Source organism: Ostrinia furnacalis, unplaced genomic scaffold, assembly GCF_004193835.3.
Source record: "Ostrinia furnacalis isolate ACB-3 unplaced genomic scaffold, ASM419383v2 OfSCF2912, whole genome shotgun sequence".
In the NCBI taxonomy this organism is placed as follows: domain Eukaryota; kingdom Metazoa; phylum Arthropoda; class Insecta; order Lepidoptera; family Crambidae; genus Ostrinia; species Ostrinia furnacalis.
Window position 1 is genome coordinate 247,170 of NW_021133151.1, and position 26,827 is coordinate 273,996.

At 38.4% G+C, this 26,827-nt stretch overlaps 3 protein-coding genes across 5 annotated transcripts in view; all 3 read left to right on the forward strand.

Annotated features, from left to right (window-relative positions):
* Positions 1–226: 226 nt before the first annotated feature.
* Hph (HIF prolyl hydroxylase) lies at positions 227–6,110 on the forward strand. The gene is made up of 5 exons (XM_028310132.1): positions 227–241; positions 3,161–3,300; positions 4,237–4,353; positions 4,551–4,612; positions 5,366–6,110. Exons 1-5 carry the CDS (start codon positions 227–229, stop codon positions 5,392–5,394), a joined length of 363 nt encoding a protein of 120 aa, XP_028165933.1. The 3' UTR covers positions 5,395–6,110.
* A 2,520-nt stretch (positions 6,111–8,630) lies between these two features.
* LOC114356785 (dynein regulatory complex protein 9-like) lies at positions 8,631–22,373 on the forward strand. Of its 3 annotated transcripts, none has more exons than XM_028310141.1 (9): positions 8,631–8,858; positions 9,341–9,378; positions 9,447–9,517; positions 9,856–10,024; positions 10,349–10,495; positions 10,722–10,827; positions 13,305–13,499; positions 13,847–13,978; positions 22,032–22,373. In XM_028310141.1, exons 1-9 carry the CDS (start codon positions 8,709–8,711, stop codon positions 22,248–22,250), a joined length of 1,227 nt encoding a protein of 408 aa, XP_028165942.1. In that variant the 5' UTR covers positions 8,631–8,708; the 3' UTR covers positions 22,251–22,373. The 3 variants fall into 3 exon arrangements, with proteins under 3 accessions (XP_028165942.1, XP_028165943.1, XP_028165941.1); XM_028310142.1 differs by lacking the exons at positions 13,305–13,499; positions 13,847–13,978; positions 22,032–22,373 and adding exons at positions 10,959–11,153; positions 11,498–11,629; positions 12,042–12,461; XM_028310140.1 differs by lacking the exons at positions 10,349–10,495; positions 10,722–10,827 and adding exons at positions 12,687–12,833; positions 13,067–13,172 and having other exon boundaries at positions 8,646–8,858; positions 22,032–22,371.
* A 344-nt stretch (positions 22,374–22,717) lies between these two features.
* LOC114356778 (dynein regulatory complex protein 9-like) overlaps positions 22,718–26,827 on the forward strand; it is a 32,776-nt gene continuing 28,666 nt past the window's right edge. Inside the window, exons 1-8 of the mRNA XM_028310134.1 lie at positions 22,718–22,854; positions 22,940–23,010; positions 23,248–23,416; positions 23,595–23,741; positions 23,834–23,984; positions 24,280–24,474; positions 24,818–24,949; positions 26,354–26,407. Of these exons, the coding sequence (XP_028165935.1) occupies positions 22,796–22,854; positions 22,940–23,010; positions 23,248–23,416; positions 23,595–23,741; positions 23,834–23,984; positions 24,280–24,474; positions 24,818–24,949; positions 26,354–26,407 (978 nt within the window). The 5' untranslated portion in view covers positions 22,718–22,795. The remainder of the gene's footprint in view (positions 22,855–22,939; positions 23,011–23,247; positions 23,417–23,594; positions 23,742–23,833; positions 23,985–24,279; positions 24,475–24,817; positions 24,950–26,353; positions 26,408–26,827) is intronic.

Below are 26,827 nucleotides of genomic sequence, written 5' to 3' on the forward strand. Positions count from 1 at the left end.
TCGTAGTTAGTAAGTTTTTACTAGACCACGTAATAATGAGATAATTAGTCAATATTTAACTATGAATTAGGTATGTTGATTCACGTCGAAAACTAATATTCCTTGCAGAGTGGCACGTTTATTTGATGTGTAATCACTTAAATACGTGATGATATATGTAGTGATATATTATGCATTCAATTGTGTACTTGAAAAACCACAACAATTCATCGTATATACTAGGATAATGCCAAACACTTCGGTAATATTAATCTAGTTACCAATAGCGCATAGAACAACAACCACACTAAAATAATATTGTCTGTAACCTTATTTTATCACCTAGAACTCCTGGTGTTCTTCCAAATTGTAGAAATAAAACGGTTAATATGTGCCAACACAACACTGATGGTGATGGTCAAGCAAAATAACAAAAATAATTAGAAAAATAGAACATAAATAACACTCGACATTGGTCAATGAAAAGAGTAAGACAATTTTCTAAGAAGAAAAGAAAGAGAGAAAAAATAATTATCACTCTTTCCGAGTGCACACGCACTCGAACCCCATTAGTCACTTGCCCTACATTCGAATACATAATACCTGCGCGTGAGCACGTGGCCCTCGCCCTTCGAAGTACGGAAACGACATTGCTCCTATGGCAACAGACAAATGTGTGCTCTATCTTCGTCACCATAAGCTTGTATATGTTATGGCACCGCTCTGACAGCTGTAACTTCCTCAAGTTTATAACAGTGACTTACGGTTTGTGGTCAGCGTTTATTGTGGTTTATGAAATTCAATGTTCATATTTTTTACATTGTTTCAGAAGAATATTACAAGTAGAACCAAATAGTTTAAAAACTCATAAAAAACTCAAAAATCTCATTCGTTTTTGCAAGTAGGCTTTTAAAAAGCACTTTTACACGTTCCAGTATTATTAACCCTACCACATCTTCAGGAAAATAAATGGAATGGAAATGAAACTGGGAATTCGTGAAGTTACGAATTGGTGAGTTCTCATCTCACCAAATTCATGTCTGTTACGTTTACTTATGACGTTACTAAAAACAACTGATGCACTGGCCACTGTTTAAGTTCGTCTTGCCAGCGCCGGCGCAGTTTGTAAACAAACTAAGCGCGGTGCATTTCGCAGAACGAGTTTTGTTACCATACTATTATTTACTATAATAAATCGCATGTTCTGCGGGAAAACCCCAGTGCAGTGTCGGGCGACTCTTGCGCAGCAGTTTTATCGCATATCTGCGATAAATAAGCCGTTTTGCTAGATGCCTGTAAAATCTATTCGCTCTTGAATCTTACTGGTTTCATTCTTACAGGATATCGACATGATTTGTCTTGAAAACTCGCTTTTGATTCGAGGGTAACTAAACAAACATCTATTGCTTTTGGAATTTGATTAAAAACTGTGTATTTCGTCGGTCCGTATTAAATTATTGGCGGAGAATCTATCCTCAGCCAGTAATGTTCAGTGTCTAACTCTATCGTAAACTGACAGGGAAGATCAATCGAATGAATTTTATGAAATATACACGGTGGCTCTGTATCCATCCTTTGGTTCATAGCCAAGCACCATAAAAGCAGTGTCAAAGAAGTCATCTCTTACTTCTTCGACAATACTATAGTGGCTTATATGACTCTTCTACGCTATTTAATTTGTTAAAACACATTATTACATGAAAAGCGTAACTGAATAAAGGATAACCTTTAAAATGTGTAATGATCAATAACTCTAGTCCGCCGAAAAGGGAAAAGGTTTCTTTGCACTAAGTGGAACTACTTCAGTTAATGCAAAGATGCTGACTCACATTCCAGGAATCCTTTGAGTCATTGCGCTCAAATGCCTGCATTGATAAATTGGCATGATAAATTAACCGAGTCCAAAGGATGGCCGTTATCAGACAATGCTAGTTGTAGGGGTGTGCGAGAGGTTTGTTTTAGGTTTAATTGATAGCTAGGATCTATGATGACGTCACGAATTTGACAATAAACCTAACTGAACCGAATATTATCTAAATTAATAACTCGAATTTGATGCAGCATTAGATACCTAAAAATCAAAAGAGTCAGTTTATACACTAAAAACTAAACAGTGTCCCAGTCATATTAAACACTACTTATATTTGATGAATCTTTCACTGCGCCACTCATCACGGCATGCTATATTTTTCCAATAAGAAACGCACACCTGCATTGCACATTCCTTTTTCTCAGCAGCGTTATAACAATGCTATTTATAAAACACTTAGATTAAATTAATCAGTGAAAGTAAGTGATATGTTAGAAAAAACAAAGTTATTCATGTAGGTGGGTATACAAAACGATCTATAATAATAACCACTTAAACCATTGCATGTTCAAATAACTGTTTGTGAGACGATAGAGGATCGCTGTACGCATTGTATTGGACGATGAAGCTACGATAGCTGCCTTTGATTACTCCTTGTCATCATCATCTTTTAATTTTCACTTCAGTAGCACGACCTTTTCCAATTTACCAGAGGCAAATTGAGGATTTCTAACACTCTGCACGCAGGTTTGACATGTTCGGAAGGAATTAGGAGACCTAGGCCTTCCAGCAAATTTTACCTTTTTAAAAACCGCATACACTCCTTCTTTTACTTGCAAGCTGTAGCATCTCGACCACCCACAACGCATATTGACATCGTGTGACACATCGCAGCGCATCGCGGCTATAAATTAGGCACGTGTGAGGATTGTAAATTGATTGTACTAGAACATAAACTGTACAGTCACACGCAGAAGTGAAAGTTGAACCATTTTAACCTTTTTGTATTCTGCGCTTGTAAATACCATAACATTAAATGATCTCTGCTATAGATACAGGAATAAATTATTAACAGTTCATACATCATGCTAGAACGTGTCACTTGTTCTTTCAAAAACATTGCGAAAAAAATACCTACCACATTTGTATGTCCTATTTATATTCTAGGCAGAAACAAGAGGTTTGAAGAAGGAAAAACAAAACACCATCAACAAAACAAGAATTATTTTGTAACCAAATTAGTCTATCAATGTATTGTATAAGATATAAATTACCCAAATAGAAGGGTAAACAAGCTGTATTACCATGAAAATTTGTTTAACGCCAAAAAAGTATTCGCCATTATTAACTCATGTCTCATGTTGTCTCCAGGCGATGGTGGCATGCTACCCAGGGTCGGGCAGCCACTACGTGAAGCACGTGGACAACCCCAACAAAGATGGCCGCTGCATCACAGCCATATACTACCTGAATCTCGACTGGGACGTCAAGAGCTGCGGGGGTCTTCTGAGGTAATTACCATAGAAATAAAGAGAGATGCCAACTAATGCGCTGAGTTCGAAACTCAGTGTCGTATTAGAAATTCACACACACAAAGTAATCAAAATATGTGCTCATTATCCACTGCGGTATCAGTACTCAACGTTCGAATAATCTTTAGTACTACACAAGCAATGTAAACTGTACATTATGACGTCGCTGCTGTCATCATTGCTGTCACGAGCAATGTGTTCTGTTTTTGAGCATACTGCTGCGACACCGGCCCCGCACCCTTGTCACATCTTCCTTTAGTTTCTGTAATCTGTGGTAATTACTTATTTCTTTGGTACGATATTTCATCAAACATAGTGTCGCAAGGCTTTTCCATAGTTTTGATTGTGAATTTATAAATTGAAATGATGGATTAATCCGAAAAAAATACAAAAGCATACATGAACTGATTATGTGTATTTTAATAACAAAAGGTTGGATTTAATCTCACACTTTATATTTCGATACGCAGTTTGTAAATGTCTGATGCGCATAATAGGTAATCAACGTTACCTACCTCGCGTATTATCATTGCACTTATTAAACCTATACTCATTTACAAAACAAATATGATTAAAGTTTTAAGAGCTTTTCAGAGAATCAGACAATGTAAAGTGATAACAGCTTACTAACACTAGACACATTATCTATGTTTACAGTCTAGAGTCTAGACTAAAAATATCTTTGCCGTGAAAGTACTCTCTAATGAGTACAATAGCAATGATAAAATCAATCTAATCACTGCACTGTATTATCTTATTTAGTTGTAATAAGAGTAATTTGAAACAAAATATTCTAATGTAATGTTGTCTGTTTGTCTAAAAAATTTTCTTTATAATATTGACCATAGAGAAGGTATCTATTGTTTAAAAATAGTAGTGTCAAATACATAAATAGTGGCGTATAACCTTTTGCAGGGTGTTCCCCGAAGGCACTAACCAGGTAGCAGACATAGCGCCAATCTTCGATCGCATGCTGTTCTTCTGGTCCGACAGGCGGAATCCCCACGAAGTTCAGCCGGCCTACAGGACGAGGTAAACATAAATGTAACATTTATAACGCTATGTGTCATCGGTAAAATTGACGTATTGGCTGACACGTTACTGACTAAATTTCAATAAAGAGATGTCGATCGCTGATCGAATTGAAGGACAATATTAATAATGCACAAGGTTACCAACATCTAGTACTTTGAATTGTTAATAATCGTACTATTTTAATTCTATTACAGATATGCCATTACCCTTTGGTACTTCGACCACCAGGAAAGAGAAGAAGCTCTAAGAAAATACAGTAAGTTTTTTGGCAATTTAATTATTTTAATAGACTTTCACTTTATCACGAAAATCATTTTTTTTTCATCGTGTTAGTTATCGGTCCTTCGAGCCGGATAATTAATCTCATACGACTCGAAAGACGTTTAAGCTGTTCATGTCTTAAACATTAGTACACAATTTTCCTCATTGAAGTTTTCATTGCATTTTTATAGCTGCTACCTATATAAATTATTTAATTGAAACCTTTGCTGTTTTTCCTTTACCTACCATACTCTAACTTCATTCATGGAGTTCTTTTTGTATGTTTTTGCCAATTAATGCATTTTAAAGCAGTTGTAATGGTTATCTAATCGACTGCGAATGCATCGGTTTTCCTCCTTTCAATTTGTCCGGTAAATTCCCCAGCGAGTGTGTTGTACAGAGCACATCAAGGTAAACACGGTGGTATCTTATGTGCTAAGTAATACAGGTGATTTTGCATCAAAAATGTATAAGCCTGATGTGCTGTCGTCTGCACGAGTAGTACAACTATAACTATGTATTGTCTTGTCTTTTAAGTACGGTCGCGTAAAAAAGTGGTTTATCATTTATTTAACTTTATTTATATTGCTGTATTTTGATTCTAAGCAACTTCATAAGCAAAAGTTCACATGAAAAAAGAAACAAATGCGAATGATCCCCCATTTCAATATTTAGGAATAATCAAATCGCCTTACAAAACTAAAATTCGTAAGTATCGTATAATACAAGAAATATATTTTTCTTTCAGAAAAAGGTCAGCCATCTTCGAGTCAGTGATACAGGGTGTCACAAACTCGCTGCGCGTAACTGCAGCCTCTTTGTGATGTGCGGACTATGAGTGAACTTCACTAGTGAGTCTATTGTTCAATGATTGACAACTCAACGAAAGCCTTTTAGATAGTGCTGTTTTAAAATTGTTAAAACAATATTGTTTGTGCAGATGTGATTACTTTTTCTTATGTGAACTAAAACATTCACCCTGTATACAGTATTAAAAGTAATTCCCAAAGCCATTTTTCATCTATTTCCTAATTCTTCAATCTCTTCTATTCAAATCTTACTCAAAATTAGAAACTAATTATATCTGCACTGACATATTGTGTACTCGTATATCGCCTTTGAAAGGCTTAAATGTATTTTCCTACTAGTAAGTCAATATTACTGTTTCATAGTCCTATTTTGAACTAGTTTGTACAAATCCTTTACGCAATAGATGTGGACAGAAACCATTCAGAATGGCAGGTTTAATTTTCAACATCGTCGAAATACGTGGTCCGTTCAACATCAAGGAAAATCTGTCGCTTAGTACCGAGCTTCTAAAGGGTCATCAATGATGATGATGATAACCATAACTGCCAATCTATGGCAGTCAACTGCACCAAGGATGATCTCTAATGCTTCAAACACACCAACGCGTGCAGTGGGTCTAGACAAAGTGTAAATTATAATCGCAAACCAGTCGAAAAGTGGTCGAAAAGCCCCTTTTTTGTATGGAATTTGACGGATTCGATTTTCGATTCGATCAAAAAGTGCGTTTTGTCTAGGGGGGCAGGTCGTCATCGCCAGCGCGATCATAGGGAAATGACAGGTCGCGTGAACTGTCATGGGTCGCGCGTATTGTCATTGGCCTTTGACCGCGCCGGCAATGGCGATCTGCACGCGTTGATGTGATTTAAGGATAAGAGAGCGTCTTACAGTTTTGTCGAGACGTAATCTCCATTCGAAAACTCATTTACTTTTCCACCTTTCATCGGTTTTCCGACAGATATAACCAGCCTAGTGTTATATTTTAGACATCCTTAATAATCCTTATGGGTGTGCGAAATATTTCATACACACACTTTAAATTTTTATGACCTCACAGTGTTTGAGTGACCAGTCCAGATCTATTGCGCTACTCTGTCATAACGACAGTCGAGTCATAAAAATATGTTATTATTTAAGTCATAGTTAAAGTTTGAGTTTGTTTTACAAGCCCTAAAGTATTATATTTTGTTGATTGAAGCTTAACTATTAGGAACATCATAATTTTGTGGCCGTTTTCTCACGATTATGTTCTTGTAAATCTTGCAAGTAAATATGAGATTTAAAATTGCAAATCACTCTGTAATGAGGGGTTTCGCGTATGAAAGATCCGCTAGATGGCGGGACGTGGATGTGGGGTCTGACTGCTGCGTGATTGGTGGATTTTGACATATCTGTCAATGTCATGTCAAAAATAACCAATTATGCCGCATTTGGACCTCGCGTCTACGTATTGCCTATCTGGCGGATTTTTCATACGCGAAAACCCTCATTACAGGTTGTATGTATAAACATACTGATTTGACTTCTAAAATCTGTGCGAAAACGGCCTAAAATGTATCAGCTGCCTCACTGATGTGACTAGTAAACTAAACTATAGTGACACCTCATTTATATTTAACATAATATACAAAACACTTACTGACAGAAAATTACACTAGTGTTATGCATGCTTTTAAACAGTTTAAAATTACACTTCTATGCATAACGTCACTTTAAAGTAGTGTACAACGCGCGTGTATATTTTAATCAACGTGCAAAATGATACAAAAAATGTTTTTCTAAATGTACATTGTACGATCATTTCATTTTTCCTCTACTACATTATTATTAATGTCTATATTTTTTATAGACGAATATTAATTTTAATAAATCGTTTGACTATTATCATGCATGTTAACTAATATTTTATTCGACTATGATTTTAATCGATTCATGTTTCATATCGATAAAGTATCGATTACTACTTAATACAGAACCCATCAGTGATCAGTGTAATGGCCTAAGACTGAATAGTACTACAATCGTAAGTATATGAAAATGAGATTCGTGTTATACATTTTATTTATTAACAATAAATAAACACTCAATATTTTTTCCTTTTCATTGCATATCTGGTGTATAAAGGTCGTATTAGGAAATTATCTCTCAAAACTCGATTCAAAGTGTTTGATTGGTTGAATTTTTATATGACTATATTTTAGACCAATCACAGGACAGAATCTAAGCTTACGTTAGAGTCAAGTTTTGCGCGTGGTTTCTAAATACGTCCCCAAGAGGACTATCCTCTTACAAATAGATTTTTTGTCACAAAATCAAGGTCATTCATAATCAGAAGTTGATATACAATCTAATTCAAATTAATTATTTAGTTAGGATGTAATTTTTGTTAAAATACCTCATATTATTTTTCGCAATGTCATTAAGGTGTAAATATTGCAATGTAACTATATCTGGTTGTAATAATTACAAATTATTAATGTTTACGATGTGTAAAAAGATATAGTATTGAATTTTATACAGAAAATCTAGATTATACATTAATTAAGATTATAATTTCCTATAGCTTTATTGTTGGTAAAGTTAGTTAGTACTTGAGTTTTTATTTAAATATGTTTTGTGTGATTTTTATTTTATATTGGGTAAGGTGTAGGTTTAAATGTGTTAATTTTCAAAAATATTTAAATTTGGACTCTACTTATTTATTAGTAGAGTTGCTATTTATTTGAGATGAATAACCTAACCCAATATTAAAATTATGTATAAATATTAGATAGTCAAGCATACTTATGTACTGCGTCTGACCAAGTACTGTATCCTAACTCCTACCAATATTGTTTTGTGGACAGAAATTGGCATTAAATATTTTATTGAAAACTGAATAAGACATTTTAATTTTCCTTCCTCTTTTACCTACATCCCATGTCATAAATAAAGATAAATTAACGAGATACACAAATACCTACAATATAAATCGTAGACTTAACTACTTATTAACTTATAAAAAACACGTTCATGTTAGTATGCTCATTTTTCCATCACTTACGCGTCCCTGAACCGTTTTCGAGGAATCGAGCGTTGCCATTTTCAAAAAATGTTGGCCCACCCACCCTGTATGTTTTTTTTATAATAGACAAAGATACTAACTTTTTTTTAACAAACCTCTCTCATGACTTTTTGACATACCTAACACAAGACACAACAAACAAGTCAAAATTCGACAACACCCAACACCTTATTTGTAGAAAACATTATTTTGGATTTTTATACCTTTTAGAGTTTATAATATGTCGGGAAATGTGTCAGCGACACGTTTGTCGATGCTGCCCATCGACAAGCTGCAGCGAGGGCAAATCACTCCAGTGGCTTTGGAGGATGGAGCCCTGATCCCTGGTCGGAGCGTGTTCGCTAGTGATATGGTTCTGGCCATGGACGAGGTAAGTAATGTATGATCTTTTCAGCCATTGAACGTCCAATGCTGAACATAGGCCTCCCTTACTGATCATTCATAATGACCGGTTGGTAACGGTCTGCATCCAGCGCCTTCCCATCTTTATGAGATCGAAAAGGTAGCAGGAAGGCATCGTCTTTATAAGGGTAACGGGACTTAGTAATTTGTGCAATACAAATTCCAAATGTTCCTCTTTTTTTAATTTGGCGGTTGGGGAAAGCACCTGGATACGATGTGAAAATCTTGCAGGCCTTTGCCAAGCTGTGGACGTCTCTTAATTGAGAAGGAGGATCTATTCCTTCACATTCCCAGAGGAGACTTGTCGTAAAATCCCAGTTGGTTCAGAAATAGTTTTAGTTGAAAATTAACAGTAATCGATATAAAAGTACAGTTATGCCAATAACATCTTGATACGTCATAAGTGGTAAACTATGGTTTATTGATTTCTAATCTTGTCTTTATTTTCAGGACGCTGAAAACGATGAAGATGATGATGATATTTACAGGTCAGTATTACAAAATGCTTATCTCGAACCTTTATTCATAAATCTCAGTAAAAAAATGTGTTTTGCAGCTTGCCTTATTTTCAAGCCTCTCTATTTGCCACCATCTTGGAAGACACTATCACTGAAATGCGGATACTTGGTAAGCTGTATTTAAGTAATGTTTTGGATTTTAGACCTTATCAAGGTAGATTAAGTTTATACAGGTTCTCACACAATTTGGCGCCCAACGTGGTAGTAAAAGAAACGAAAAGCGCAACTTCACTTAAATATTCCTTAATTTTCTTTTAAGCATCGGATTGGAAGACAATAGCAGTCTACATACATTGTTGGGGTTAAGTATTATACTATATCACTGTGGAACAATCAAATATAAACCATGTTCCCACGGTATTCGAAGCATAATTACGCTTACTCACCCAGTTGTCGTTTGTCATTCTTAAGACTTCTAGCTATAAGACTCATTTTCCCAAAATCCAGTGGACTGCAACTCCGAACTGGGTCTAAGCAAAGCCCTAGTGGACCTGGAACTCTTGAGGGCTCTCAAGTATAAAGTGGCACAGCCTCTCGTCAAGGACGAACTGGACGGCATCGACGTGCGCCGATTGAACTGCGTGGAGTACAAGATCAACAAGCTTGATGCTGACAGGTATGAGTGGACTAAGAAGGTTTGAAAAACAGTGCCCTAATGCAGAGAAAAATGGCAAATGCCAGCTGCAGCGGCAATTTTAGAAGAAAGGCGTATAGTCAACCTTTATGCCATTTTATTCAGCCTTGAAAAGACATATCTTCAACTGACTTCCTTAGCGTCATGGTCATTATCAAAACGACTTCTTATTTCTTTATTCCTAAGTATACTTAGACCATATCAAAAACAATCCTGCCCGTGAGATTCAAAGGCAGTTGTAAATTATAATGACGTATGACGTCTTAGATTAATTAATCTAAGAATGACGTGCTTTTTCTCTTGCAGGAAGAGCCTTCAAAAGTCGTTATTGGACATGTACTTGGATCTGTCCCTGCGCAGAACATTCCAGGCGCTGGCTTCGCACGTCCACGTCATTGTGGACAAAATTAACCACTACAACTTTCTTTTGGAGGACGAGGCAAAGAATCGAGTGTTAGTTCTCGTCTCTCTCAAATTACGAACGTAATGTTTATTGAACCGACAGCATTCCCTCGCAATTTTTTTGGCCCTTCGAATGTCTAGTTTCTCGTGATTTTTTAAATCTTGTATAAGAACCCCTTCCGTAAAGTAAAATGTGCGTCAACTACTTATCTCCGCGGAAAATTTACAAGTTATTATGCAGACAGATAATTAGATCTCATTTTATTACAATTTTCAGTACTCGCCGAGAACTGGCCCGGCAGCTGAGACAGCAGCGAAACCACATCAAGTCTGTGTTCTACGACACAGACTGCGTCATTGAGGATCTTAAAACACAAGTTGAAGTAGGTTTTTATTTTAAAATGTACATTTTTAAAATTCTAATTGCACTATTTCTACGAAAAAAAACCCTAATGAAAGAGGCTTATAAAATTCTAAATACGAATTGGATTTCTCGATTATGATTTACATTTAGGATGCAGCACTAAACTCGGAGATCCGGAGCCGCTACGTCGAGAATTGGCAGCGCGCGCGCACCGAACAGAATACTCAGCTCATCAACACTAAAGAGTCTCGTCCCTGCAACGTCATTGAGTACTACAAGCAAAGATCTGATCACGAGCAAAGGGTGCACACTGAGGTAGAGCTTCTGACGACCATCGTTATCAATGTGAGTGACGAGTTCTCATCATTTAGTTTTAATTTGAAGTGCCAGAGGCAAATGGAATATATGCCTACACTCCCCACTAGTCACATTGGCCAGATGGGTTAGGGAGGCTGTTGACGTTGACGTTTTCGCCATTGGGAAGCAAGACAACGCTTTATGATTATTATACTGAAATCTTGCCCTCCGTTTGCTATGATTATTATTCTGAACTTTGTTACGTCTTGTTTGAATAGTGTAATTGATACTAACCGTTCTATTCATGAATAAATAAATAAATGATTCGATTCAATAATAATGAGTAGCCGAATAGGTGGTATTATCATTTAGAATTTTAAACTGTTTCACAGGAAACATTACAAAAGGTGGAATCTTGGATGAACAAGTACGACAAGGACATGGAGGCAATAGAACTTAAAATCCAGAGGATGAAGACCAAGCATGTATCCCAACTTGAAAGGAGGCAGGAGCTTGAAGACACGGTAAATATTTAATTTGAAATACGATAAATACCAGGTAGGTAGGCCAGCAGTACGGAAGCAACTGTTCGCGCAGTAAATTCTGGCTACACATAATTTGCAATGATGCGAAAGACGAGCGGCAATTCCCGTTAAGAATCATCCATCATCATTATAGCAATTCAATGCTGGACATAGGTCTCCTCCCAATACGTGCCGCTTTACCCTGTCTTCGGATTTTCGTATCCGGCTAGACCTTTCGCAGATCGTCACTCCGCCTACCTGAAAGGTGTCTTAACACAACGCTTGCAGAGTCGCAGTCTCCACTCAAGAACTCTTACCTCAGTGTTTTAGGAGTAACTTATTTTATGCTTTCTTAGTAGTTTGCCATTATGTAGCAGTAGTCTGTGGACTCACATTCATTTCTTCTCCACAGTTGGAAAAGCACGCGGCGCTCATAAAACTGTGGGTAGATTTCAAAGACGAACGGGAGAGAGCTCGCTTATACAGAGAGAAGATGCACAACGCAGCAACAGTAGTCCAGGCTTGGTGGCGAGGGTTGCTGGTCAGGAACCAGCTGGGACCTTACAAGCCAATGCCCAAGAAAGGCGGGAAGCCAGCACCTGCAGAGAAACCAGGGAAGAAGAAGAAGTAACGAGGGTCTATGGAAAAATGATGCCTCGTTTTTTGTACTATGTGATATTAGTTAACTTTGTAATCATTTAATTTGTTTATGTCGTTTATTTTGTAATTTTGTCTAACTTATTTTAATTTGTTGTTATTTATTTTTGTAATGATGTTGATTGATATTGATAAATTAATATTAATTTGTAGCTTAGCTTTATTTGAAATTAAATCTGGGGGCACGGCAGTGCCCCCGCCAAGTCGAGCGCGAAGCAAACACTGCCGTACCATCCTTTACTGGAACCATTTCGCCGCATTTTCAGGCCCCTATTTGAGAACCTCTGGTTAAGACCAGAGCGCANACTAAGTATACTTACTTAGACCATATCAAAAACAATCCTGCCCGTGAGATTCAAAGGCAGTTGTAAATTATAATGACGTGCTTTTTCTCTTGCAGGAAGGGCCTTCAAAAGTCGTTATTGGACATGTACTTGGATCTGTCCCTGCGCAGAACATTCCAGGCGCTGGCTTCGCACGTCCACATCATTGTGGACAAAATTAACCACTACAACTTTCTTTTGGAGGACGAGGCAAAGAATCGGGTGTTAGTTCTCGTCTCTCTCAAATTACGAACGTAATCTTTATTGAACCGACAGAATTCCCTGGCAATTTTTTTGGTCCTTCGAATGTGTCGTTTCTCGTGATTTTTTTAAATCTTGTATCAGAACCCCTTCCGTAAAGTAAAATATGCGTCAACTACTTATCTCCGCGGAAAATTTACAAGTTATTTATGCAGACAGGTAATATAATTAGATCTCATTTTATTACAATTTTCAGTACTCGCCGAGAACTGGCCCGGCAGCTGAGACAGCAGCGAAACCACATCAAGTCTGTGTTCTACGACACAGACTGCGTCATTGAGGATCTTAAAACACAAGTTGAAGTAGGTTTTTATCTTAAAATGTAGATTTTTAAATTTTAATTGCACTTTTTCTACAAAAAAAAAAACGCTAATGAAAGAGGCTGATAAAATCCTAAATACGAATTGGATTTCTCGATTATGATTTACATTTAGGATGCAGCACTAAACTCGGAGATCCGAAGCCGCTACGTCGAGAATTGGCAGCGCGCGCGCACCGAACAGAACACCCAGCTCATCAACACTAAAGAGTCTCGCCCCTGCAACGTCATTGAATACTACAAGCAGAGATCGGACCACGAGCAGAGAGTGCACACTGAGGTGGAGCTTCTGACGACCATCGTTATCAATGTGAGCGACGAGTTCTCATCATTTAGTTTTAACTGCAGTAGCACGTCCTATTTGAAGTGCCAGCGGCAAATGGAGGATATGCCTACACTCCCCACTAGTCACATTGGCCAGATGGATTAAGGAGGCTGTTGACGTTGACGTTTTCGCCAGTGGGAGGCAAGACAAGTTACGCGCGAGCGATAAGGATAGGTAGCTTGGGATCATCAGACGAAATTCTACGTGCTCGGCGACCAGACTTTACGGTTCTATTCATGAATAAATAAATAAATGATTCGATTCAATAATAATGAGTAGCCGAATAGGTGGTCTAATCATTTAGACTGTTATTAATTTAAACTGTTTCACAGGAAACATTACAAAAGGTGGAATCTTGGATGAACAAGTACGACAAGGACATGGAGGCAATAGAACTTAAAATCCAGAGGATGAAGACCAAGCATGTATCCCAACTTGAAAGGAGGCAGGAGCTTGAAGACACGGTAAATATTTCATTTGAAATACGATAAATACCAGGTAGGTAGGACAGCAGTACGGAAGCAACTGTTCTCGCAGTAGATTCTGGCTACACATAATTAAAGATTACGGCTCGAGAGGCCGTGATGACTGGCCGCGTCCACGCATCTTACGCGCGGTTAGCCAAGCTACATAGACCCCTGCCTTACGAGATTTATACGGACCGCTCGTGTCTACGGTCGCTGGACGAGCGCCGCATCAAGTGACCAGTGACTCAGACACCACGCTTATGGACGTTAACCCGGCCGCTCGGTATCTCGCACGACTGGTTCTGGTGCGTGTATTGTGTTTGACTATAGTATCGACTTGTTGCGTGAAATCGGTGCGTCCTTGTTACACCTGTGGTATCGATTAGAACTTTTGTGAGACAGTTGCAGTTGACGAACTAAACTGGTGTGCCGGGTAAACAAAGTGTACTGTTGTTAATCTGTGTCAAAGTGACCGCCACCTCTTAAAATATTTCAAAATAACTTAATCTGCATCGTTTTTCGGTTTATTTCGGTGATCAACATGTCTAAAATTCCACGCTCGCCACCCACCACATCTAGGATGCAATCACAAGCGGACATTGAGGTGTTAAGCGCCTCTGATGAGGGAAAAATAAACAAAAATCTACGCAGCAGACGCCCTAAACCTGAGAAGTCACCTGTAAGCAACGATTTACATGAGTTTAAGCAAGAGCTGAAGCAGGAAATCGAGGCTATGTTCGCCTCATGGAGCAGCCTACAAACGCAAGAATTGTCAAAAATGTTACAGCAACAACACGCTATTATTCTAAGCAACCTGATGTCTGAGGTTAATGAAATTAAGACACAGAACTCTGAACTGAAGAAATCATTCCTCGAAGTGGAAAAATCTGTTAAATTCGTAAGTTCCCAATATGAGGATGTCAATAAGAAGGTCCTCGACTTGGAACTAGAAAATAAATACCTAACAGAGCAAGTCAAGTCGCTTGGAAACACAATTAGGGACATGCAGCACGGCTCCCGAAGCTCGACTATTGAAATTAGAAACTTACCCGCTAAAGACAATGAAACATACGACGACCTGGTGTCTGTTGTAACTGAGATCGGAAAGAAGATTGAACAACATGTCACCTTATCAGACCTTAGAGATGTTCGGCGCGTACCCAGCAAACCGGGAATGCCAAGGCCAATCCTCGCTGAATTCACAAAAGTTGCTACCAAACGGGACTTCATCTCTGGCATAAGAAAGTTTAATAAAAACGCTAAAAATAAGCAACAAAAATTAAATACAGAACTCATTGGCATTCCGGGTACCTGTACACCGATCTACGTTTCGGAACTCCTGTCATTACAAATAAAAAAACTCTTTTTCCGTGCACAAGAGTTTGCTAAAACATATAAATATGATTATTGCTGGACATCGAACGGAGCAGTGTATCTGAGAAGGAAGCAGGGCGAGAAACAAATCATAGTTAAATCAGAACAAACTTTATCAGACTTGCAGAAGACATGACTAGGCATAGCTTCTTTTTGTTTGTTTAACTTGTTGATCTTTTTGATACACTTCATTGTAATTTACCCTAGTAATATTTACAGAGAACACTCATCACACTCACACACGTACAAAAAAACTTCGCACACTTACTTACACTCTCACTTAACAATAAACTTTCACACAAAATACAAAACCAATCACTTCATAACATTTTCACATGTACAATCTAAGCTCTGCAGGTTTTCTTTAATATTAGCCTATGTATTGTATTTAAACCTAGTCATCAACAATCTGTTACTCAAACTAAATGATCTATTAATCATCATAAATGGCTAATGAAATAAAAAGCCAAATTGATGACTTATGTATCTCGCAAGCCATTAAATGTGAACCTCAAAACTGTAGAAATTATATAGAATATCACTTGAAATCCTTGTCAATTTTGCATGCTAATATCCGTAGTATTAATAAAAACTTTGATGAACTTCGACTATTTTTAATAGCACTTAACATTACCTGCGATATCTTGGTCCTCTCGGAATGTTGGCTATCCAAAGTTACCAGCTTACCCAAACTTGAAGGCTACTCGTCATACATGTCTGAACGCATACATAACCAGAATGATGGCGTAGTCATCTACATTAAAAACTCGATCTCACATAAAGTTTATCAGCCATTTTTTGAAGATGCAAATTGCGTAATCTGTACTATAAATAATAACTTTGCGATAGTCGGCCTCTATAGATCTCCCTCATATAGGAATTCTGAAAAATTTCTAAATAGCATAAATGCTACATTAAGTGATCTTTCAACAGTTAACAATATTGTGTTGATGGGCGACATCAACATAGACATTAAGGCAAACAGCACTGATCCAAATTCTCACGACTACTTAAATCTTATAGCGTCCCATGGCATGCTACCAGCACACCAAATTCCAACCAGATTGGGTAACTGCTTGGATCATGTTATTTTAAAGACAAAACTACAATCTAGGACTCTAGTTATAGAAACATCTTTAACTGATCACTTTCCAGTCCTTCTTAACCTGAATCTTGCCAAGTCTATCTCTAGCCAAGCAAACCGACATATCAATAAAACCAACTTTACACAAATTGCACTTGATTTAGAAAGAACAGACTTCTCTAGTATTTTAAGCTTTGACAATGTTGATGAGGCGACTGATCAGTTCCTTGACATATTAATATCTACATTAAAAAACAATACCATCTCGCACACAGTTCCTTGCAGGCAGCGAATCCTAAAACCGTGGATTACCACGGGCTTGCTGAGATGCATACGAAATAGAGATCGTATGCATAAAAATAAAAAGGCTAAATTAAATCCATTTAACATGACACTTCAAATTACATACAAACGTTATAGGAACTTCTGTAATAATCTTTTAAAACACCTAAAGAGAGATTATGAAAGAGCTGAATTTGCTAATGCAAGAAATAACCCTAAGAAAACTTGGGAGATCATTAAAAACGTCACAAATACTAAGAAAGTAGCTGAACCACCTACAGAACTTCTAAATTTAAATAATGATCCGATGGAATGTGTTAACATTGTAAACTCATTTTTTGCACATATAGGGAAAGACTTGGCAAGCAAAATTAAGCCTAATCTAAACTCTGAGGCTCACGAACTACCCCCCGAGCATCAGTACTCTCCTCCTCATTCGATGGCTATTCTAGAGATCGATGAAAGGGAGGTACAAGACATTGTTATGAGCCTCAGGAATGACTGTGCAGTGGGATGGGACGGATTGTCAGCCAGAATCTTCAAGTCCTGTCCAGTTCTTATACCCGTCATTACCCACTTATGTAACCTAGCAGTGAAAACTGGGAGGTTTCCAGTTGCCTTGAAAAAGGCAGTTGTCCACCCCATATATAAGAGTGGGGACAGAGCCAGTGTTAATAATTACCGTCCAATCTCGGTGTTGCCTACCTTGTCCAAGATTTTTGAACGTTTTCTGAATCGCCGTCTGGTTTCCTTCCTCGAAGCAAATAACCTAATCTCAAATAATCAATTCGGTTTCAGGAGAGGAAGGTCTACCGAGGACGCTGTGGCCTCACTTGTAGAATACGTAGTCAGCGAGGTTGACGGTAATAGAAAATGTCTAGGCATTTTCCTGGATCTCTCCAAGGCTTTTGACACTGTCTCTGTCCCCTTACTCTTGAAGAAGTTGGATGCACTGGGTGTAAGAGGGTGTGCGTTAAGCGTTTTTTCCGATTATCTATCGGGAAGGACGCAATGTACAAGGATAGGAGAATTTGTCAGCCACCAAGAGGCTCTTGACTTCGGAGTTCCTCAAGGGAGTATACTGGGTCCCACGTTATTCTTAATATACGTAAACCAGCTCTGTGACCTACAGTTACCCCACTCTCGAATAATAGCCTATGCAGACGACACGGTTCTGGCTGTCTCAGGAAATGATTGGGCTGAGGCTTTCGCTTTGGCTGAAAATAATTTTAAAATTATCATGAATTGGCTAAGGCTTAACCTTCTTACGCTGAACGCAGATAAAACTAAAGTTTTAACTTTTTCAATTCGCTCTTCTACACAACCTCCGCATGAAGGCCTTCAGATACGTGCCCATAAATGCTCCAGTGGGTCCCTAAACTGCGACTGCCCCCAGTTACAAAATACAACCATAATGAAATACCTGGGTATACAGGTAGATCACTGCTTAAACTGGCANACTAAATGTATCAAATTTCACTCCAACTTATTGTCAACTCAACGACGCGCTTTAAAATCAAAGATTGACTTTGAATTATGCCTTATTTTAAATACACATTGAAAACAATATGACTTGCTTGAGCTTTTTTGACTTTTTCACAAAAATAACAAATAGGCATGAAGAGATTACAAAATTTCTGCAGCGACTGACAGTTCACTTGATTTACTTTGACAGGTGACAATAAAGCCATAGACATTTGCCATATGAAAGACACACTTTTCCAATATTTTTGTTTGCCATGAGATTCACCTCTCTTGAAGAAGTTGGATGCACTGGGTGTAAGAGGGTGTGCGTTAAGCGTTTTTTCCGATTATCTATCGGGAAGGACGCAATGTACAAGGATAGGAGAATTTGTCAGCCACCAAGAGGCTCTTGACTTCGGAGTTCCCCAAGGGAGTATACTGGGTCCCACGTTATTCTTAATATACGTTAACCAGCTCTGTGACTTACAGTTACCCCACTCTCGAATAATAGCCTATGCAGACGACACGGTTCTGGCTGTCTCAGGAAATGATTGGGCTGAGGCTTTCGCTTTGGCTGAAAATAATTTTAAAATTATCATGAATTGGCTAAGGCTTAACCTTCTTACGCTGAACGCAGACAAAACTAAAGTTTTAACTTTTTCAATTCGCTCTTCTACACAACCTCCGCATGAAGGCCTTCAGATACGTGCCCATAAATGCTCCAGTGGGTCCCTAAACTGCGACTGCCCCCAGTTACAAAATAAAACCATAATGAAATACCTGGGTATACAGGTAGATCACTGCTTAAACTGGCAGTCAGGTGGAATCCGTAGCATGTCGATTGCGTAAGATGATCTTCATCTTCAAGACTTTGCGCAATTCCGCAGATAGAGATATCCTGTCAACAGTCTACTCAGCGCTTTGTGAGTCAATCCTTTCCTACTGCATCCCAGTGTGGGGTGGCACCTCCAAGACAACCTTCATTAAAATTGAACGTGCACAAAGAGCAGTACTTAAGGTTATGTATAGAAGGCCCTGGAGATATCCAACCGCACAACTGTATGAGGAATGTAATCTACTCACGGTTAGACAATTACATATCCTTCGGACCACCCTGTGGCTACACCCGACTATACCAATAAACTGTCCATCAGAGTCTAGACGTCGTCCCAAACCACCTTGTCCTGCAACCAAGTCAGGTGGAATCCGTAGCATGTCGATTGCGTAAGATGATCTTCATCTTCAAGACTTTGCGCAATTCCGCAGATAGAGATATCCTGTCAACAGTCTACTCAGCGCTTTGTGAGTCAATCCTTTCCTACTGCATCCCAGTGTGGGGTGGCACCTCCAAGACAACCTTCATTAAAATTGAACGTGCACAAAGAGCAGTACTTAAGGTTATGTATAGAAGGCCCTGGAGATATCCAACCGCACAACTGTATGAGGAATGTAATCTACTCACGGTTAGACAATTACATATCCTTCGGACCACCCTGTGGCTACACCCGACTATACCAATAAACTGTCCATCAGAGTCTAGACGTCGTCCCAAACCACCTTGTCCTGCAACCACCACTAATNTATAAGAGTGGGGACAGAGCCAGTGTTAATAATTACCGTCCAATCTCGGTGTTGCCTACCTTGTCCAAGATTTTTGAACGTTTTCTGAATCGCCGTCTGGTTTCCTTCCTCGAAGCAAATAACCTAATCTCAAATAATCAATTCGGTTTCAGGAGAGGAAGGTCTACCGAGGACGCTGTGGCCTCACTTGTAGAATACGTAGTCAGCGAGGTTGACGGTAATAGAAAATGTCTAGGCATTTTCCTGGATCTCTCCAAGGCTTTTGACACTGTCTCTGTCCCCTTACTCTTGAAGAAGTTGGATGCACTGGGTGTAAGAGGGTGTGCGTTAAGCGTTTTTTCCGATTATCTATCGGGAAGGACGCAATGTACAAGGATAGGAGAATTTGTCAGCCACCAAGAGGCTCTTGACTTCGGAGTTCCTCAAGGGAGTATACTGGGTCCCACGTTATTCTTAATATACGTAAACCAGCTCTGTGACCTACAGTTACCCCACTCTCGAATAATAGCCTATGCAGACGACACGGTTCTGGCTGTCTCAGGAAATGATTGGGCTGAGGCTTTCGCTTTGGCTGAAAATAATTTTAAAATTATCATGAATTGGCTAAGGCTTAACCTTCTTACGCTGAACGCAGATAAAACTAAAGTTTTAACTTTTTCAATTCGCTCTTCTACACAACCTCCGCATGAAGGCCTTCAGATACGTGCCCATAAATGCTCCAGTGGGTCCCTAAACTGCGACTGCCCCCAGTTACAAAATACAACCATAATGAAATACCTGGGTATACAGGTAGATCACTGCTTAAACTGGCATAGTCAGGTGGAATCCGTAGCATGTCGATTGCGTAAGATGATCTTCATCTTCAAGACTTTGCGCAATTCCGCAGATAGAGATATCCTGTCAACAGTCTACTCAGCGCTTTGTGAGTCAATCCTTTCCTACTGCATCCCAGTGTGGGGTGGCACCTCCAAGACAACCTTCATTAAAATTGAACGTGCACAAAGAGCAGTACTTAAGGTTATGTATAGAAGGCCCTGGAGATATCCAACCGCACAACTGTATGAGGAATGTAATCTACTCACGGTTAGACAATTACATATCCTTCGGACCACCCTGTGGCTACACCCGACTATACCAATAAACTGTCCATCAGAGTCTAGACGTCGTCCCAAACCACCTTGTCCTGCAACCACCACTAATACTGTTTTCGCTGATAAACAGCTGCACAACTTAAGCACAAAATTGTATAATAAACTAGACAAAATATTACAAATACATAAATTAAACAAGTTTGAGCTTAAAAAGAAGTTAAGATTGTACCTGCAAAATCTTGGCTACACTGACACTGAGGATTTGTTGTCCTAGACAACAACACACACATACACTTACACTTATATACATTACACTTACACATACCTACACATACACTTACACACACACATACACACGCTTATACAACAAGCAACACTCACAGTTCTCTGTCGTCTTATTATCTACTTTATATTTCTTTTGTTAAATTCACATATCTTTTCACAGTAATGTTTAAACTTAGAAAATTGTAAGAATTCTCATACCCATATCGCGAGCCGAACCACTGACCCTTCAAAGCTCAGGTTTTTCCTATTTTGAAGGTCAGGGGAACAACAAATTTGCTTAAACACGAAGTTGTTAATTAACGTGATTAAGATTTTAAGCTTATTAGTGTAATTGGTTTGGAAATAAACTATTTATTATTTATTATTATCTCCTTTATTAATTTTCTTTCTTATTTTTAATTTTTTCTTTTTACAATGTAATTATCAAAAAATAAAAATACATTATAAAAACAAAAATCTTAAAAATAGTTAACCCGCTGGCAGCGGAGCAAGGCCCAAACTACCGGTGGTCAGGGTCACAGGCTGAGGAACCTCCGGACAATGCGTGCAATTATTATTATTATTATTATAATTTGCAATGATGAGAAAGACAAGCGGCAATTCTCGTTAAGAATCATCATCATCATTACAGCAGTTCACTTGGACATATGTCTCCTCCAAATACGCGCCGCTTTACCCAGTCTTCGGATTTTCGTATCCAGCTACAGACCTTTCGCAGATCGTCACTCCGCCTACCTGAAAGGTGTCTTAACACAACGCTTGCAGAGTCGCAGTCTCCACTCAAGAACTCTTACCTCAGTGTTTTAGGAGTAACTTATTTTATGCTTTCTTAGTAGTTTGCCATTATGTAGCAGTAGTCTGTGGACTCACATTCATTTCTTTTCCACAGTTGGAAAAGCACGCGGCGCTCATAAAACTGTGGGTAGATTTCAAAGACGAACGGGAGAGAGCTCGTTTATACAGAGAGAAGATGCACAACGCAGCAACAGTAGTCCAGGCTTGGTGGCGAGGTTTATTGGTCAGGAACCAGCTGGGACCTTACAAGCCAATGCCCAAGAAAGGTGGGAAGCCAGCACCTGCAGAGAAACCAGGGAAGAAGAAGAAGTAAAGAGGTTCCATGGAAAAATTTTGCCTCGTTTTTCGTACCACATGATATTAGTTATCTTTGTAATCATTTAATTTGTTTATGTCGTTTATTTTGTAATTTTGTCTAACTTATTTTAATTTGTTGCTATTTATTTTTGTAATGATGTTGATTGATTTTGATAAATTAATATTAATTTGTAGCTTAGCTTTATTTGAAATTAAATACCTCTATTCTAAAAGATTCCTCGTGTATTATTGTAATTCATTGCGAAATTCAATGCTGAATTAAAATTAAAATATTGTAATTCAAGAGAGATTCCGCTATTATAACCATAAACCGGTCCATAACTTGGGAGAATTTATTTAATTTTATTTTACCAAAAAGGTTAAAAAGCTTTTGCTGCCAGTACAAAAGTAATTAAAAACTATTGTTTTTTTACTATTCCTTTTTACAGGACATTGACACGATTGATTGATTAGTATGGTGGATTGAATTCCTACTGCTACAGTGTTTCCTAGTTTTTATGAAAAGTTTACAAATAAGCTTCATTATAGTGAGTATTAGGTATGTCTACTACGCCAGCTTCTGAGGAAGGTGAAAATGATGTCTCTAGCAATAAGCCATGGTAATGATAAATGTTTGCCATCATAAAAATCAATTTGAATCGTTAACGTGAGGAGCACTTTCTTAGATTTCTGTTTTTTTTTTAGTTTACTTTATCTACAGTCATCGTTATTTGCTTCAGTGTTAGAAGATACTATAACAGAGTTAAGGGTTCTAGGTAAGTTAAATGTTATACTTCCTTATTAAACTTGCTGCTACACAGCATAGAACACCACTCGGCGGACGCTACGGGCCGCGTCCAGCTTGTGTTTCATTCGTAACTCTACCAAGTTTTGTTTGCAGTCGCTCGAGAAACCTGAAACGAAACTACTGAGGAAAATACAGACTTATTCGCAGTAGTGATTTTTCTCGTATGCCTGCCTACTTCCCATAACTCTAATGAACTCTATTACAGCCGAGACTAACAATGAGCTGCGCATACTCAAGGCTTGGTCAGATATGGGTGTGCTGCGCAGCATCAAATATGGCATCGACCTGCCGCCTGTCACCGATGAGCTGGAAGGCATTGACCCCCGAAATCTTGGCTGCAATGAGTATAAGCTCAATAAACTAGATGCCGACAGGTAAGTCATATGAGAGTTACCTGCTGTAACCAGGGCAGTTACTGTCTGGCCACCACTTAAAAAAAACTGAGACACAGAGTTGGGCTTCAGACATGAAACCTCTGTTACGTCACGGTCACACGTCCTATTCCACTACCAGAGGAACCTCAGTTAAGCTGTAATTGGTTATACCTTGCAGGAAATTGGCGATCAATGTCGTGATTGGAACGTACAAAGACCTCAGCATGCACAGGACTTACTCTGCTCTGCACAACCACGTAAAAAGCGTCATTCAGCTGGATACGTACCGCGAGGAACTGGAAGAGGACGAAGCTAAAAATAGAATGTTGGTTCCATAAATTACTTTTTAACAGTAGATATCTACCAAGATTTGGTCCGTTCTTTAAAGCATAAAGTTTATAAATATCGTTTGTTTAGCCTCCGCCATGACCTGATGAAGCAAATGAGGCAGCAGCGGAACCACATCAAATCGGTGCTCTACGACACCGACGCCACCATTGACGACCTGAAAACACTAGTTGAAGTATGCATCTTTAATTTTCTACAGGAGCTTCATTCCTACATTGAGGTTTTTACGTTTTGTTGATCTCTCCAACTTCGGACTACTTAAGGAGTAAAGAAATCATGGCTGTCTTTCGAGTAGCTGTACCTACATCCGACCTTTACCAGATCGTCGGTCCCACAGATGTCGGTCCACTTAGTGGGCCTACCCACGCTACGTCTTCCAGCCCATGGTCGCCACTCGAGAACTTTTCTGCCCCAACGGCCATCGTCTCTACGAGCTATGTGCCCCGCCCTCTGCCACTTGATTTTAGCAATTCTGCAAGATGACTTGATTTTAGCAATTTATCTTGATTTATCAGGATGCTCTCCTCTACTCCGAGTGCCGCAGCCGCTACGTGGACAACTGGCAGCGTGCGCGCACCGAGCAGCACGTCCAGACCATAAAGGACACTGAGAAAGGCCCCTCGGAGTCCATCGAGTACTACAAGCAGAGGACCGACCACGAGCAAAGGGTGCACTCTGAAGTTGAAGTGCTCATCAATATTGCTATTAATGTAACTATTTTTTTTCTGCTTCGAAGTATCACGAATTACGAAATAAAAATGAAGTAACTACCTAGGTATTTTCCTAGCTAACTATATGCCGTGCGTCATTGATTAAATTAGTTTCTAAACTGAATGAAGCAATGCGCTTTAAACTTTTGGCAACTAATAAATTCTGACATCGAGCGAGGTGGACCGACGATCTGGTGAAGGTCGCGGTCTTTATTCAGAAAGAATTAAGAAATTCTTGGGGGAGGCCTTTATCCAGCAATGGAGTCTTCGGCTGAAACGAACGAACGAAATTCTGACATCACTTTTGTTGTGACTTCAGTTCAAAGCTATGATATTCTTACAGGAGACCCTGGAGAAGGTCGACCAGTGGATGAACAAGTACGACAAAGACATGGAGGGGATCGACCTGAAGATACAGATCAGGAAGAATGAGTATCAGAATATGTATGACAAGAGGGTTGGACTTGAAGAAACGGTAATCACTTATTCGTCTTAATTTTTACGAAATATTATTTTAATCCAACATACATAAGTAATTCATTTGACCTCATCCAACAGTAGACCACTTCATCTGCAAATCGCATCGCCACTTCTGTAGAAACCTAATAATACCTGGGCAATTCTTAAATTTGTGCCAATTTTTTTTAAAAAATTAAAGATTTTTTTTTTAACTTTTTGCGATGTGTATCGAAAGTATAAACCAAAAGCATACTTTTGATGTATATGGACAACCTTAAAGCCCTCGGAAAGGAAACAAAATAGCCTACGTAAACACGGCTGTGACACTGCATGACATGGATGTGACAGTTTTACATTTTTACTGTAAATAATAATATTTATGTTGTTAAATTTATATCATAATAGTTTAAATTGATTAACAGTAAAATACACTAAATTCGTTTCATCAACAAAGGTGTTATTTGGTAATGTGTACTTTTTTCTGAACATCNCCGCGAGAAGATGACCAAGTCAGCCATCATTGTGCAGGCGTGGTGGCGAGGGCTGCTCGTGCGACGCCAACTCGGCCCTTACAAGGTGTCCAAGAAAAAAGGCGGCGGAAAGAAAAAATAATAACTTAGAATGAAGAATAACATGATTTTTCCCTCTGTTTTTTTCCTTGTTTGTTGATTTTTTTAGTTGTATGATTATTATTAATAAATAGTTACATGGTTATTATTAATAAACTTGTTATTAAACCTAGGCAGTGTTATTTTTTTACTCGTATAGTGGAAAATCTAAACATTTATTAATAAAGATTCACCTCGTATTCTTCTGAAAGGTGAACAAGAAAGATGATTCAACGAAAAGAATTTCCACAGCATTATTATTATGGTCAAAAATAAAGTGACCGTGGCCGTGGCCATAAATATTATAAAACTTTGGTGCAGTTGGTTGTTTAGTCCCTCTCCTTGGCCTCTTTGCTCGAAGTACAAAATAGGACAACAATTCGATTTACTCTAAACTTGCACTTACTCAAGTGTCGCATCACTATTGGCAACGTCAATTTGGTCACGTGACTTATCTAGCCAATCACAAAACCGCATTCTGACAAGTAAAATGCAACTAACTTCATGTGAATACAGAAAAGTTATATTTTCAGCTTTATTTACTAATTTGATATGCCGAAAAAAGAAAAGGTAAGCTAAGGGAAACGAAAAAAGAGTATAGTTTACACACCCGACGTGAAATAACTTTATCGGGCAGCAAAAATATTTATTTCATGTAATCAGTGAACCTTCAGGTTAGAAATACTTTGCCATGTCAGTTCGTTTATGGTATGCGGTTCTGCATAATTTACGTGTGTAAAATCATCGTTTATTGGTGATCCGGAATCTTAAATTGGTGTTGTGAGAGTTTCAGTGTGAATTGTTGTTCGCAGGAGGCGATGAAGACTAAAATTGACAAAAATAAAAGCGGAGATAGCGACACGGAGGTAAGTTTGTTTCTTACAAGATAAAATTCTTACTGTGATCTTGTTGGTGCTCCGTAGCCCTGAACCGATATTAATTTATCGTTCGCGCATTTGGAATCAGGTTTCTGCAGAAACTTGTCCTGTGTCTTTTAACTGTAATCATTTGTAGATAGTAAACTTGGGAATTCTTTTGCCGATTTGTTAAATTGAATTTTGTCGTAGCTGTTTTTGCAGCTATTTGAGTATGTGTTATCTATTCCTATCTACCAATTTTACAATTAGACAATTGCGTGATCGAAGTACTGCTAGGTTATTGTAGATTATAATTATTTTCATATTATTTTGCTTCAAATTACTTAGCATTTCCATAATTGAATATTTACCTCCATAATTTGCAATAATGCAAAATGCTTTCATAACAAACAACAAAGCAAACAGACA

Excerpts from the sequence above, each read along its gene's own strand:
- LOC114356785 (XM_028310141.1), top strand. The coding sequence starts at position 8,709 with ATGTCGGGAAATGTGTCAGCGACACGTTTGTCGATGCTGCCCATCGAC. Across the intron at positions 9,379-9,446 it reads GATGATGATGATATTTACAG|CTTGCCTTATTTTCAAGCCT; the intron begins GTCAGTATTACA and ends TGTGTTTTGCAG. Across the intron at positions 10,828-13,304 it reads ATCTTAAAACACAAGTTGAA|GATGCAGCACTAAACTCGGA; the intron begins GTAGGTTTTTAT and ends ATTTACATTTAG.
- Hph (XM_028310132.1), top strand. Across the intron at positions 3,301-4,236 it reads AGCTGCGGGGGTCTTCTGAG|GGTGTTCCCCGAAGGCACTA; the intron begins GTAATTACCATA and ends AACCTTTTGCAG. Across the intron at positions 4,613-5,365 it reads AGAAGCTCTAAGAAAATACA|AAAAAGGTCAGCCATCTTCG; the intron begins GTAAGTTTTTTG and ends TTTTTCTTTCAG.